This window comes from Manacus candei, unplaced genomic scaffold (assembly GCF_025592945.1).
Source record: "Manacus candei isolate 608988 ecotype Guabito, Panama unplaced genomic scaffold, ASM2559294v1 h1tg000114l, whole genome shotgun sequence".
In the NCBI taxonomy this organism is placed as follows: domain Eukaryota; kingdom Metazoa; phylum Chordata; class Aves; order Passeriformes; family Pipridae; genus Manacus; species Manacus candei.
The window spans coordinates 1,963,003-1,979,302 of NW_026138162.1; the positions used below are offsets into that span (position 1 = coordinate 1,963,003).

The 16,300-nt window shown below is 36.3% G+C and overlaps 1 protein-coding gene across 4 annotated transcripts in view; it reads left to right on the plus strand.

Moving 5' to 3' along the window:
- The window catches only part of MGAT4C (MGAT4 family member C), a 340,168-nt gene that overhangs the window by 320,360 nt on the left and 3,508 nt on the right, over window positions 1–16,300 (plus strand). For 3 of the 4 annotated variants that reach the window (XM_051770059.1, XM_051770062.1, XM_051770061.1), the window contains 3 exons: window positions 6,975–7,130; window positions 11,320–11,467; window positions 13,313–15,575. In XM_051770059.1, coding sequence (XP_051626019.1) covers window positions 7,002–7,130; window positions 11,320–11,467; window positions 13,313–14,469 — 1,434 coding nt within the window. In that variant the 5' untranslated portion in view covers window positions 6,975–7,001 and the 3' untranslated portion in view covers window positions 14,470–15,575. Of the gene's footprint in view, window positions 1–6,974; window positions 7,131–11,319; window positions 11,468–13,312; window positions 15,576–16,300 lie in introns of those variants that run through there. The other variant, XM_051770060.1, reaches the window with a different exon arrangement.

Consider the following 16,300-nt stretch of genomic DNA (forward strand, 5'->3'; position numbering starts at 1 on the left):
AAGCCACAGGCCACACCTAGAGTGTTGTACTTGGTTCCAGGCTCCCCAGTAAAGGAAAGACATGGACATGCCAGAGAGAGTTCAACAAAGAGCCACAAGGATGTTTAAGGGACTGAAGCATGTCTCCTATTGGGAAAGATTGAGAGAGCTAGGGTTGTTAAGGCTGGAGAAGAAGAGGTTCAAGGGGAATCTTACGACTGTACATGAACACCTGAAGGGAGGGTGTGAAGACCAGAGAGCCAGCAGTGCACATTTACAGGATCAGAAGGAATGGGCACACCCTGAAACACAGGCAATTCCCTCTGAACAACTTTTTTATGAGGGTGACTTACATCAACACACACTGCCCAGAGAAATTATGGATCTCCATCCTTGGATACATTCAAAAGATGCCTGGACACAACCTGGAGCACCTGGTTCCGGGTGGCTCTACGCAAACATAGAGGGTGGAACAGATGACTTCCAAAGATCCCTTCCAGCCTCAAACACTCTGTGATTTTGCAGTTCTGTGAAATAGCTACTCACCTTTCTGTTAGATGAGGCTACAGAGTGTGCTGTAGAAAAAACCATGAACAGATTTAATCAGAATCAGATGAAGCTCTTCTCACCAAAACTAATTTGCTTTGGTCAAACATTTACATTAATTTTCTTTTCACCACATTATCTACTTCTATTGAAATAGTGATGTTCATGATACTTGACAAGCTTTTATCTGTAAACCTCAGGTAAGAGACTGTGAGACCTTGAGGCAAAAGGTAGCACCTGGAGTAAGTGTTGCTGAGATATTAGCTCATATATTCTGTGCTTTGGGTGAAGGGACTGAGAGCTGCAGAGGTGTCTTCAGACCAGGATGTCCCTCTAGTTTGTTCAGCCTAATAGGCTCAAGGAATTTATCTTACCTGATGGGTCATAATATATGATAATCCCAGTAATCACAGAGTATAGGAATGTACTGTATGACAACTGTCCATTAAAATTTTATCTTCTGTTGAATCTACCAGTATTTGTGTCCACATATTATTTTCATTAATTGATGAGTCAATAGATAAAACATATTGAATATCTGTGTAACTCAATGTCTATCCTCCTCTTTCTAAACATTTTCTCTGATGTTTAGAAAATGTGCTATTTTCAATGCTCAAGGATTTCTCCCTCTATTTTTGATTCAGCCTAAAACCCTACTCCTGTGTCTGTAAAAGCTGCTAGTCTCGCTCTCTCTGGATGTTACAGCTAACTGTTTCTTCTCTCTTCATGCCCATGCTGTTTTATTTTCCTCTTTGCTTTGTCTCTGTGGAGTAGAAATTCAGGGCTATTTCAGATTTCTTTGCCATTTTTTTCTTATCTACCAGGCTTTCTCCACATGCCATTAACTCACTGTCTATATCATTTTTCTAAAACCCATATTTTACACTACAACTTACTTGATAAAATATCTCCAGTGGTACACAGCCATCCATCTAGTGATGGATTAGATAGTGCTTTACTATCTAAGTCAATATGACTTCACAATTCTTAGTCATCTCTTCCCCTTGATTAGACTTGACTCCTCCACACCAGAAGAAATGCATTACATTGTGCTCAGAGCATTACAGCCAAAGTAAGTTTTGTGGCTCCATTTTATATCACTCGAAACTGTCAGACAGGAAAGACACTTCATCCTCCAATACCTGCTTTGAATTTAAGCTCTTTACTTTTCTGTATTGTTTGGTAACTTGCCTCAGCTGAATCATCTGTTTCCTCCTAAGCTCTCATCCCTTTTCCCAAACTGTTGGGGTCTATATATGTTTGTGTCCTACATCAGTGTTTGAAATAATCTCTCACTTTCTGTGGATCAAGGATCACTATGCCTTTCAAAATCCTTTTCAAAACCCATTTCTTTTGCTCATCCTTTTATCGGTATTAATTTTGAGTAATCTGCCTACTAATATATTTCTTTTTTTTGTATCTAGAATCTAAATTTCAGAAGATATGATAGTCTTTAAACCATTTATTTTAAGCATGTGAAGCTACACAATGGAAAGTCATTCAAACAATATGCTTAGGTCTAGTTTAAAACCTGAGCTCTCGCCTCTGGATTTGTTAGCCTCATTCTAAGTTAAACTTTCATTTCCTTTAGACCAGTGTTTACTTCCCTGCTGCCAGTGACATCAAACATCCTGCCTGTCAGCCTTAAACATTTCATAAGTATTTTCAGGTATCCAGTAAGGCAAACAGTGAATCTTGCTGGGAGTCTATCTGAGTCCCATGGAATAGCCTATCCATTACAATTCTCCAGTTCACTACCATCTGTAGCTCAAACATACATTGCAACCCAGAATTTGTTTTTTTAATCTTGTATAAGAAAATCATGACACATGCAAAATACAATAATAACCATGGAAAAAATTTCCATCTCATTTTTTCCTTTCTTTTTTTTTCTGGAAGTATTTCCTCTGCCACTTCATAAAGACAACTGAATGCAATCCTGAGGCATCGTGTGCAGCCTTCCAAAAAGAAAAACTGAAAAACAAATAGGACAAACATTAGGAACTGCAAGGAAAGCGATTCAGTTACAGACTGAATGTTACAGGTGGAATGGTACGTCACAAAACTGAGGAATGAAGTGTCTGCTTCTGAGTGCCTTAGACAAATGAGGGATTGCAATAAAGTTCACAAGGGATTTAATAATCCAGGTATGGGGGGGGGAGTGTTATCTATGGATTTTGTTGGTATAATAAATGTGGCAGTGGATCAGCTCTACTTTACCTCCTGGAATATAGACTCTGCAGTGACAGGCAAAGCTACGTGCCTCGTTTGGAAATATTAGAATATAAAAATAATGCAGTTGTCATTTCTGACAGCCATCAATGCCTCTGCAAATAAGCACCTTCTCTTGAGCTTCTGGGGCACAGTGCTTAAGCAGACTAGAGTATAATACAAAGATGACCTTGTTGCTCTCTGTACAGCTGTACATACAAGCAGATTCACTGTATGGTTAGGTAAAGCTAAATCCTTAACTCAGGTTGGCATCCTTAAGGGTAAAGGAACAATACAGGGTCTTTTGATGTATCTGTTTATGGAGAAAATATGTCAGGAAAGTAAACAATAATCTCTGAAAGTGGGAAGAAGCACAAATTCCTAGTGTTATCAAAAAGTGATGAAGAAATAGAGTGGATCAAATATGAAATGGTTTACCACAGTGAATGTGCATATATGTGTTCTAGAGTAAGTAATATAGGGAGGGCAAAAAGTCTTTTACTCAGAAAAGAGAAAAATAAGGAAAAAAAAAATCTTACTTTATGTAATTTTTTCCTCTTGGAAACAGATATATTGTACTAAAAATGTAGTAAGTTTAAAAATTTTAACATATCTAAATACTTTAATTTAATTTTGTAGTTTCAAGGACTTGGCTTATTAAGAACATACTGCTTCTGAATGGTCATTTGGGATTTACTTTTTTGGAAAAATTTTTAAAATTCTGCTGTGTTGCAAATTCTGCAAGAGAAAAATCTCACATCATGTGAATATCAATCTTGGACTTTTATACAGCTTTCACACCTTTGTAGATCTTATAAAGAACAACCTCTTCACAATGTAAAGGTATATCATTGCATTTTATAGCTTACCACCTTTTCATTGCTGTATCATTTTAGAAAGTCAAAGTTACAGTTTCATATTGCTGTGTAAAACTGCACATGTATGTCTGATAGCAACATATGCATGTGCAGAGGGATTTGAAGTCTTAAAAGTTCCCTCTGAAGAGACTGAGGAAAGCAATACATCTCATTTAGAAAGGAAGAGATTTATAATTAATGCATGTTTATTAATTATTATGTTTAACTGCTTAATGCCAGCTATATGAAACAAATTGCATTTATACCATCCTGATAGTTACTTAATTGTGCATGAATAATGAAGGAATAAAATCCTCAAGCGAAGCTGTGCCTTCAGAATTGAATTATGAATTGAATCCTTTTTTTCAACATCAAAGTCTTAGATTTTTAGTAATGGTGACTATTCTGCTCAAATGGTCTTAAAGAACACCAGGCGTCTCAGTGCAGGAAGTTCTGAGACTATTTTTCCAAAGGTGAATGACATTACCTGGAAAAAACGAGTAAGATTTACCTTTTTTTCTGTGCAAATTTCACTTGTGGAGTGTTCCACAATGCAATGTTAAAGATTGGAAACGGAGCTGCAAGAGGAAGCAGCTCTAAAAAGACGTCAGGAATTCTGTATGTACATATGTATGATCCTGGGCGCATTTTTAGCTAAGGCTTCTGATATAAGGATGTCAAACAGCACCTTGGGACAAACCGGTTGGGAGGGACAGGTCGAGGAGCAGGTCGGGGGCTGGTAAGAGCGCGTCCGCACTGCCACCTGGTGTCGGCGGTTCTGTCAGAGCTTCCACTGGCACCTACCGGGTCTACCGGGGCGCGCAGTCCTCGGGGAGTCCTTCGCTTCGGTGTCTTTACTCGATATGCACCTACCAATAGGTCTGATGAGCGAAAAACCCTCACTGGCATTATGCATGATATTTCGCTTTCAGCTGTTTCCATTTGTAAAACAGTAATGTAACGGCTTCCTGTGAAACCACACAAGCAATGCTGGTATTCTTCGAGTGGTGACCGTACTGGGCTCTCTGCTTTTTGTACATCTTCTTTAGTCATGACAGTTTTATGTTCCTCCATCCTCACCTGTGTAATTGTCTCAATTTTTGTTGCCAACCCAACATAGTATCTGTCTAATGAAAAATACGATGGGGAAAAACTAATATTATATGACCGGCAAATATAGTTGTAAGTCTTCTTCCCCATGCTTAGGGAGTTCAGTCAGGCTGCTCAGAGCAATGGGGGAACTGTGTAACACTGTAGTCCAGTCAACAAATATGGCACATACGGTCATCCTGTAACTGAAAAAAAACGCATTTATTTATTCTTAAGTTTTCCAAAGAAAAACTTCAGCAGGTAAAATGACTGCAAGCACTCTAACTTAGACTACTTGCATTTTCAGTAGTCAGGGTATTTAATGCCCCTATCTGAGAAGTGTCAGTATTTAATCCATCCAGTGATCCTCTGATAGGATTTTAAAGGAATGTGCTGCTTTGAAAATAAGTAATTATACTGTGAATAAAAGGAGGGGATGGGAAAAGGGAGGAAAAAGAAAAAAAGAAACAAAAATGAAACCCAAACTGTATGTGTAACATAGTCTTTTCTAAAATGGGCAATCTTTCATTTCTTCAACAGCCTGCTGGAGTCTATAGACATGAGCAAGCACTGTGCTGCCACAGGGAGGTGCAGGGAGTTAGGGAGGACTAGTGTTTGGAGATTCATGTCCCTAACAGCTTCTTCGTGATGTTTATGTTCATTGGATATTAAGAAAAAGGAAATCCTTTATGCAACTTAAAAAAATATCTAGATTGGGCTTTTTCACCTTCAGAATAATCAGGCTTCTGTAATTCAGCCCACCCTCAAACAAATATGGACAAAAATCTAAATTCTTATTAATTCCTTTTTTCTACATGCAGTATGTAAATTGGGTTTATTCTCATCATAGTGAATTTAAAAATACTCTGTGTACAATCAGTCTCCATTTACTGCAGTTCATTGTGAATCTATACAGACAAAACCTTGCAGTTACACATTTGTGTTACTAATATTTGATATATTTACCTCCCAGTTCTCTAGAGTCTAATGGACTCATATTTTATATTATTAGATATATTTATTCAGTTTGGCAAAACAAATATATATTGAATTTTTGTCTTGGAAGGTTTTTTGTTATTAGGGCAGAAACCTTTCTATATGACATGACAAATCTTTGTGGAAATCCTAATTTGGCCTACTTTGTATCAGTTTAGATGTTCAACGCTTTTGAAAATCATGGTATTTAAGTGTAGGGTTTAATCATTGTGCATGTTATGTTTTTTACTACTTCACACAGGCTAGCTTCAAACTCTCAATTTTTATATGACTTCTATATATTAAATTCCATTGAAAAGTCAGGCATTACTACGGACAATAGTCAAAATATGTGTGAGGACATAAATAAGTTTATAATCTATCTTTTTGCTAATAATCCCTTAGAGTTTGGGCAGTGCAGTCTTCAGTTTGTTGCCAAATCTTGTTCAAACCTATGTAGTCCTACATATGTTATTGTTTATGATTTTGTGGGCAAGAACACCATTCATCTTGTTTTAAAGAGTAAAATGGTTAAAATCAATGTGCAACTTTGTGATGTGAGTAGGCAGTCCTTCTTCTTGACCTTGAATAGAACTACTGAGTGGCTTTATAGTCCTCCATACCCCCCTTCTTTGATTCATTTAATTAGGTCAGGACTTGCCAATACTCTGCTTAAATGTGTCTGGTTTTAGACAGACATACACCTTTCTTCTGAAGAAGAGAATGATATCTCCAGTGAGTTTTTCCATTGTGATAGGGAAGTCTAAGGCTAAGGGATGTTACACAGCCTTGCTACTGTTTTCTCACTTCAGGGAAGGTACCTCATTTGTGCCTGGAAGTTCTGGTATCCAGAATTCTTCTGTTGGCAACAACACTGAGTCATGCAATAGCTTCGTTCTTGCCTGTTGGCTTGATCTGTCTTTGGGAGGAGACCTAAGTACATAGGAAAACAATGCACAGCATCATCTCTAGCCATCAAGTTGGGATCTGACAGTTAAGCATGGGAAACTGAACTGCTGAGGCACACCTGCCACAGTGACATCATAATTCCAACCAAAAATGGGTACGGCAATGGTTTTTTTATTTACTGAAAAAAGAACCCCCACAACAAACAAAGGAGCAAAAAAGGGAAGCTTAAATTATAGTTAAGATTGTATATGGAACTTGAAGATGGCAATTGTTAAATGAAATTAATTTCACCTGAAAGTGTATAGTCTATGTGTGCTTGAAGGGATTTGATATATCTGAAGGTAAGTTGATTTGTTATAATGTTTATCGGGCAGACAGTTCTTGTAATACTGTGGTTTTCTTTCATAGGTGACAATATTGTATGCTGTTCTTCACATGAGACACAGCTTGAAATATTTTGATAAAATGAGATGCTTGCGGAAAAGATCAGCAGTGTCATTCTTAGGAATCCTTGTCGTTTGCTTGCTGTTCATGAACTTGTACATTGAAGACGGTTATGTTTTGGTAAGTTTTTTAGATGGGAGAAATTATCCTAGAACAACAAAACAGGATGCATCCCTAGTTAAACGCTAAATTTCATAATTCCTTCAATTTTCTCTGTGTACCATTAAGAGTGAAGTATCCTCAAAATGTGTCCTTTATGATGAAACCATGTTCCTAACGTATACCTCATACAGTGTGTCAGTAGGATCCTAACATTCCTTTTCACAGAAGTAAATATGTCTCTGTTTATTGGAAGTATGGGAGATAATGAATATAGCAAAACATGACAGTATCTCCATCAGGTGCCCTTTGAGTCAGAATATTCTCCGTATTCTCCATACTTCTGGATTTCCCTCAATTTTAATGTTGAAAATAGACTACATCTGAAATATTTGTGTGAGCTAATTTCAGTCCACACTGCAAATCTCACCTGTGAATACTGCATTAAAGGCTATTATAAAAATTAAATTATAAAAGGGAACTCTCATTAATTCCATCTACTTTAAGCTCCTTGCATGAATAATTTCTTTTTAGTGGTTTTATTTTATGTTTTTCTCACCTTCTGTATCTCAGATTTGAGTCTGACAGGTTCAGTTCTACAGCATTAACAATTAGACATGAATTCAACTTAGTGTAAGTTTATGATTTTGAAAAAAAAAAATAGAAAGATTTGTGTTAGGAATTTCAAAAAATAAGCTTTTAACAATGTAACATAACTCTACAGTTTGTATGTAACATAGGGGTGTCTCAGTGCTGAATGTGAAACAAGCCCTGAAGTCTTGATTAGTGGATTGGATTTCCAGTTCTTTGGAGATTGGACTGGGTCCAGTAAAAGAACATGGTGGCTAAACAACTGGAGCTTGCAAATAGTAAAATGACTAAACTGAATATATTATATTGTGATGTTATTAGACATTCCTATCTTGATCTTGAACTGAACTGGGAAAGTATGGGCTGGCTTCCCAATATTCTGAAAGGTGAAGTTCAATCTCAGTTGGACCTGAAAAGAAACACAACAGTATTACAAAAGGTATAATACACAAATAGTAAAATCTTTAAATTACTTATCAGAACCATATATAACTTCCTAATTATTTTAATTCAAAATATTTTACTTCTGAAATTACTTATAACAGTATTGTAAATATTTAAAAATTAAGATTATACTAGTATTTTTTTAAGTCACTGAAAACATAACCCATGCCTCTATCATATTACTCCGTTACAGATATATTGCTTTCTCTAAAACTAAAGTTTTGCACTCTTATTTATTTAGCAATTCTTGGTTATGATCAAATTTGACCTGGCTTGTCACTTTTTTTTTTTCCCTAGTAGTATTTGCCCTGATGTTTCTTCCCCATTCTCTAATTGCTTCAAAGTCCTTCAGATGTTTTTGAAAGTGCTTTTATTATTACTGCTAATGGTGTTCCTCTTGGTCTGTTTTTGAAATCTTTTCCTGTCCTGTTTGCCAGCTCCCCAGATGGCTCCATGTCTTATTCTTAATTTTCTCTCCTTTTTCCCATTTTTTTATAAATTCTCTCTCTTTCATTGCTTCTCTCATCACAGTTCTGGCATGTTTGTATTCATGTAGCTTCCAGCCAAGTCTCTTGCCAAGTCTCCTGACAGTTCTTCCAGATCTCTTGATACTTTTATGGTCCATCAAGTATTTTTCAAATGTGTTAGTCTGTTGACTTTTTAGTTTATTTATTTTCAACTTCCCTGACCATGTCTGACAGCTCCAAACACACTATGTCTGGTGTGTTTTCTCTGTTGAGGTAAAAGATGAGCAATTTCAGTATTTGTGGTGAGGAGAGAGACACTTGGGGAAAGCCTTTGAGGACAACACACTAATCAGTTCCCCTCAGGGAATGAGAATATGAAAGTCCTCAGAGCCCCAAAAGCACTCTGAATTGTAGCCTATCACCTGCTGGACTATCTGCTGAAGGTAACTGATAAAAGAAAGGCAACTGACCCTGAGTTCCTCTTCCCGATCTCAGGCAGCAGGCTGTGCAAGGGACTGTGGAGTTGGTGTCTCTGGCACCACATGTAAGATTAGATGAGTGGTCTTTTTCAACATATTAGAATATTAAAGTGAGATTTGTTATGGCAAGTCTTTAAAAGGGAGAGGAGAACCTTTCTGGTTTTGCTCAGAGAGTATCACATGTCCAAAAAATCCCATCACTGTTTTCTGCAGGGTATTTGCTGCAGAAATGGAAAGAGCAAAATTGCTTAAGTATATTGGATAGAGGGTGTGCAGTTATGCACTGCTGATGCATGTATATTAGAAAAGCAGTTTAAGGTACTTCATCTGCAACATATGAACTACATTTGGTCAAATATTTTGAAGACATACTGAATTAATATATACCAGATATCACAATATACACAGTGGAGTTTTTAAACCTTTTCAGAGTTGTAAATGAACTATAAGCAAAACATGTGTTTTGTGCTCTTCTGTGAATACTTATCACTATTTTGGGCACTATGAAAACAATAGTGCTGTTGTAACTGACACAGCATCTTTAGCAGAGCAGAGTATCTCCATAAAGAATGGAGAACTTCTGGTAATTCAACTTATGGCACCCATATAAAACCCGCAAGCTTCAGCAAACACTGGAATGTAAGTTAGAGGTTAGTTAACAGATGAAAGCCAGAACCATCATAGAAAAAACTAGAGAAGACAAACAAAGAAAATTAATCAAGCTTCTCAGCTTCACTGACCTCTACATAGTAGTCTGAGATAGAAGAAACAGATTTTAATCTTTTGGAAAAATCCATATGTTAGTTTTGCTCATCATTCAACAAAGGAATGAAAATAGCAACTATAAAATAAAAAAGTTAGCCACAAAAGGCATTTATTAAAAAAAAAAGGAAAATTTTTGTGGTCAGCTTAAATATTTTGCTTGTTAAAATCAAAACATTTTGTTCTGACTTTGTCTATTTCTAAACATTTTGAAACTTTTTATGTAGGAAAACCTCAGCAGAATGGGTTTCCATTCCAAAACCTTCTTATGAAACAAGGAATTTTGGTGCTCTATTCTGGAACCAATGACACATAATGTTTTGACATTAAGGAAAGGCTGGTTTTAAAAAAAAGAAGTTTTTGGACCAGCCCATTTTTTTTCCATCTGATATTTTTCATGGAAAATCTCCTAAAGTTTTGGTGTATTCCGTTCCTAGACCATTGAGTTATATTTTAATCTTGAATCTGATCATCAAACTTCCTCTCGTAACATATGAGCAAATACAAAGTAGCACAGAAGCAATAGAGAGAAATTACTCGAGAGATAATGTAAATATCAGAATAAATGAACTCATTTCTACACGGGCCTGCCATCAGACTAAGATCAAACCAGGTAAATTAAACAAGCATTCCTACTTTTAAATTCAGTCTCATGACATTACAATCTGTTAGATACTTTCCCTTTTCTTAAGGACTAAGGAATAAATTTTTCCTGAAGCCCAAGTGACCTTATGGATAGGGCACTACTCATGAAGCTGCTCTTTCCCTTCTGTGACTTTACTATTGTTAGGAAAGCCTTTTGGAAGAAAAAGACTGAAGGAGGAGGCAGGAAAAGGAGGCATGGTGAGAAATGTGCCTTTTTTTCTATGCCATCAAACAGTGTTCATCAAATTCAGAGAAAGCTTTTGCTGTCTGCATGATCATATGTATTTCTTCTTATCACAAATCTGAGTATAAGCTTCTCAGAAAAATGGCAAAATGAGCCAGGTGCTAGAATCGAGTTTTGTCTTTCATTTGCAACAGGTTCAGTGGCTTTTTTAATCACTGAAAAAATCTCCCCCACTTCTACATCGATGAAAGTTATCTTATCTGTTGCTGACAAAACCCTCTTTTGAATACCACAGCATTTTTTTGCCTATAATTTAGTATTTGCTATTTTTCCAGAGACTTTGTGCAAAATATGTTTTTCTTTTCCTGTTACTGTAATCTGAAGGGTTGTGGTAGATTTTCTGTAATGTTTCAGTAATGTTTTGTTTTGTTTTGTTTTGTTTTGTTTTGTTTTGTTTTGCTTTGTTGTTGTTTTTTTTTTTAAATGAGGTGACATATACATGCTTTCACAAAAGCTGACACTGAAAAATGTTATTCTTGGAAACCTGCCTGTCCATGTTTCCTCTTTAGCTGGCACTCACAAATGTGTTTCTCTCTGTCTCTCTCCCTCCTCTATTCTCTTTGTTTTCCCACTATTAGGAAGGGGGCAAGCAACAAATCAGAGAAACAGCCACGCACCAGCTCAACCCAGAGCGTTATGTTCACACTTTTAAAGATTTGTCTAATTTCTCAGGATCTATAAACATTTCCTATCGCTACTTAGCTGGCACACCTTTGCCAAGGAAAAGTAAGTAACTGCAATCTGAATGTTATGAAATGAGGCAATTTAAAAACAAGTGAAATCCATATAGTCCCTCTGGTATTTCTAGGCAAGACAGGCTGAGTTAAGCAGTGACAGTCTCAAAAAAGTTAGTGGGACAGTTATCTCTCCACAGGCAGTTCTAGAGTGGATGCAAGTCCAGACCTAGCAGTGATTGCCCCACAGCCTGGTTACCTTCTGACCAAATGGCTGACTTGCAGACAGCCTGGATGGTCTGTGTGAGCATACTTCTATGGATGCCTCCTCCCAGGCAAGATGATCATGATTTAGAAAGCAGAAGCAAGGCATATATGCTGGTGGTTTTCTGTAACAACTCTCTGAGACCATCCTGTCAATCTCTGCCTGTATAACCAGTAAATCCAATCTTAAGTATGCTTAGGATCCCATAGGTACAGCCTTCAGGTTCCCTATTCTGCCAGCCCAGCAGCTGCAAATGGAACTCCTTGTTCCTTTAGCTGTGATAATAAGGGATGTGAATTGTGCTATTATGGGGAAAGTAAAGAAGGATTCTTCTCAGAGCTATCTGCATATGGACTATTTAGTTACTCTGATTTCAGACAAGAAATCAAGTTCAAGACTTTCCTCTATAAGTGAAATATGGCCATTCCTAGCCTTTATACAGGTGTCCTTTGTGTTCCAAATCAATCATTTCTCAAAGCTCAGAAGCTCAAAAACAGAAGGTAAAATAAAATAGTTTGCTATTTGTAGAAGGCTATAAAGTTTGTTAAAATTAGATTTGAAAAATTTGGGGCTCTGTAGGCAGTGTAAATGACTTCTGGGATTGTACTTCACTGTACAACTGCTTTTTGAACAGACTTAAGCCTCGAGGGAAACAATGAATCACTATATCAAAGCAGTCTTTTACAAAACATCATATTTTAAGAAAGTTGGGGTAGGTTCAACTGAAGTACACCCTGTCAATTATAAAGTCTTAAAATGTTTTACATCAGAAGTTAGAAAAATAGAGATGTATTAGCAAATATCTGAAAAAAAACTGATTTCGAATGCTGGTAAAAATGCAATGGCAGTGACTACAAAATGGCAGAGATGAAAATTCTTCCCTTATAATTAAAATACATCTCTTTCTAGAAAGATGTAACAGCATTAAAAATTATTTGTACAAGCAAGAAGAGAAATAAGTTCTCTTTTACTTTAAAATAATATCTAAATTGCATTTTGCAAGAAGGAGTTCCCTGTAAAATGCTCAATGAGTCCTGAAAAAGACTTAGACAAAGAACTAGCAAGGAAAAACTGGACAAATTCAGCTAAAGAAGGAACATGCTGAAAATAAATTATCCATGCAAAATCCATAACACTGTGCAGTTGTGTATAAGTTGCTAGACTTTTAGAGGGTTTAAAATTATAAAAGTTTGGTAATTAGTCTATGTATCATATTTTTTTGCTGCATTTGGTAGTTCTTAGCTTTAAAAATACTGTGTGAGTAATCGCCTCATAAACCCCTTTCTTCAGCAGATTTTAAACCCTTATAATTTTCTGTGTGGTTTCATCTACCAGGTGTATACATACACATTGCTTTCACATCTGACCACGACATGCTATTCCTTGCAGTTAACAAGTAAATGTTTAACACAATAGTCTCCATACGTCTATTTGCTTGCAATACATTGCTTCTTTACAAAAAGGCAATAAAGGTCCTTTATTGCATGCAATTTAAGTTCACATACCAAATTTCTCACTCTTAACCGTTCACAAGATTTATTTCATATAAGCAGAGCTCTGGAGAACAGCTTTCTGACAAAATTGTTTCCAATATCAAATACCCAGTTTTTGTTTAAATTGTCTTTTGTACAGGGTATCTTACAATTGGACTATCCTCTGTAAAACGGAAAAAGGGAAATTATTTACTTGAGACCATCAAGTCCATATTTGAACAGTCAAGCTATGAAGAACTCAAAGAAATCGCAGTGGTAGTACAACTGGCAGATTTTGACTCAGCCTGGTGTGAAGGGATCGTCCAGGATATTTCACAGAAATTTGCACATCATATAATTGCAGGCAGATTAATAGTTATTCACGTCCCTGAGGATTATTATCCTGTACTGGATGGCCTCAAAAGAAATTACAATGACCCAGAGGACCGTGTGAAGTTTCGATCAAAACAAAATGTAGATTATGCTTTCCTTCTAAACTTTTGTGCTAATCTTTCTGACTATTATGTGATGCTAGAAGATGATGTTCGCTGCTCAAAGAATTTTTTGACTGCTGTTAAGAAAGTAATTACCTCACGAGAAGGATCCTACTGGGTGACTTTGGAATTCTCCAAACTGGGATACATTGGAAAGCTTTATCACTCTCATGATCTCCCACGCCTGGCTCACTTTCTGTTGATGTTTTACCAAGAAATGCCTTGCGATTGGCTGCTCATCCACTTTCGCGGGTTGTTAGCTCAAAAGGAAGTGATACGTTTTAAGCCATCTTTGTTCCAGCACATGGGATACTACTCATCTTACAAAGGAGCTGAAAACAAGTTAAAGGATGATGATTTTGAAGAGGAATCATTTGATATCCCTGACAACCCACCTGCAAACTTGCACACCAACATGAATGTATTTGAAAACTATGAGGCAAGCAAGGCTTACAGCAGCATTGATGAGTATTTCTGGGGCAAAGCTCCTTCTAGTGGAGACTTCTATGGAATTGTATTTGAAAAGCCCATTAAAATCAGTAAAATTAAAGTTGTCACTGGAACTGAAGATCGGCAAAATGATATTTTACATCATGGAGCCCTGGAAGTAGGAGAAAAGATTGTAGGCAATAAAAAAGGGAGACAATGTACAACTTACTTGAGACTAGGGGAGTTCAAAAATGGGAATTTTGAAATAACTGATGTAGAGCACAAAGTTCTGTTTGATATTAACTGCATGAGAATCCTTGTTACCAAAAGTCAAAAAGAATGGCTGATCATTAGGAGCATTAGTGTCTGGACTTCTCAAACACCAAATCAGTAAAGCAAAGCCACCTGAGCAGGTACAAAGTGCACACAATCATCTGAGTTCCAACTGGTGACATTTCCCAGAAAAACTGACACTTACAACTCTTCACTAAAGACGTAGAAAATCTGGGGAAATCACAAAACAAGTAAAGCAATTTATTTTTTACTAGTTTGGTCAGGCAATATACAAACATTTATTTGTTGAAAATTTTGAATTTTATAGGAGATCTTTAAACTCTTTTTTTATTATTATTTCTCTGGAAGAGAGATCTTGTGGACCATACAGAACAAAAAACCATCCTAGAGTTGCCAAAAGGTTTAAATCTATGACCAGTATGTTGTGAAAAAAGACTGAATTGCACCTTATGCACATAAAAATTTAAAATCTTATGATAGTATGCATTTGTACTGTAGTTGGTGATGTGTTTCTTCTACAGGCAGTTGTGACAAGGAAATCTGTCCTGAAGCTGGCAGTTTCCTTCTGAGCACTGTAAGAAAATAGTGTGGCTAATCATTGCAACTTCTTTTCAAAAGGGAATGTATGTAAAATTATAAATCTGACATGAAAATTATGTAAAAAAAGAGATAATTGCATCTGTTATTCTGTCTTAACAAATATCCTTTGTTCTTTTTTCTGGGTCCTTTCACTGAAATTAGCAGTACTTGGATTCTATATTACTTAGGGGACCAATTTACTCTCCTTACTTGAACAAAATGTCTCACAGTAAGCAAGGTTTCTGCTTGAGTACTGATGTCAATATCAAACCCAAGCAACTCAAGGGCACCACTGTTCTCTTAGACAGGCATCTTAACAAATCCCAGATGCAACATTTTTTGTTCCTTCATGATATGTAGAACTCTCCCTGAGAAATTTGCATATAGCTGAATACTACAGCATGCTTTTAGCATAACAGAAGACTTTTATGTCTTCCATATATACACGTCTAGTTTAAGTATGATACAAATACAAACTGTACTAGGTTAATCAATTGGAGGTCAATGTAAGCTCCAGTCTGCTCTGGGTGATTTATAGCCAATAGAAGAGACATAAAATGAGGAATCCTTATTCAATGAGAAATTAATATGGTCCTAAATTAGTTTTTTGGGGGTTTGTTTTTTTTTTTTTTTTGCGGTTTTCTAATTCTAATCATGTTAGTCTTGTAGACATCTTCCTACTGCCTCTGGTAGGCATATTTCCTGTAAGAATATTTTGTCTGGCTTTAGACAAAAATCAGAAAAGTTCTCTCAGTCTGCATGACTTCAGTATCAGTTCTGGGCTTCTAGTGCATCACACAGGGAGGTTGTATAGCATATGATTTATACTATATGCATACATTCAGATTAGCAGAATCTGTGGGTTTTATTCTTCTAAGAAATTCTTGAGATATCTCAGTAGACACTAAAAATACATGAGTAGCAAGTGCGACACAGATGAACATTTTATTGTCAGTCTCATGAGTACTATGGTTATCATCTGATTGCATTTATGATTTTTCAATTAAACCTGGAAGGTAAGAAATTTAAAGAATGCCTGCACTGACCAAGAATGAATTAATGACTGCATGAGTACATCCAAACCTAACACGGCTATTTCAGAAGATTGAATTATTTTAAAAAACTACACAAACATCAATGCAATTGCTTTTCCTGGTTCATAAACCTGTATAAATTCAGGTCCAGGTTTGTCAAATCCAGTACAAAGGAGAGGTACATTGTCAAATAAATCTTCTGATATATGCTTCTACATAATTCAGAAAAGCATCTTTTTCTCAAAGAAAGTCTTGCTTTTTAATATTAATCTTCCATGTTTATAAAATAATTACTTTACAATTAATTATTGGTTAATC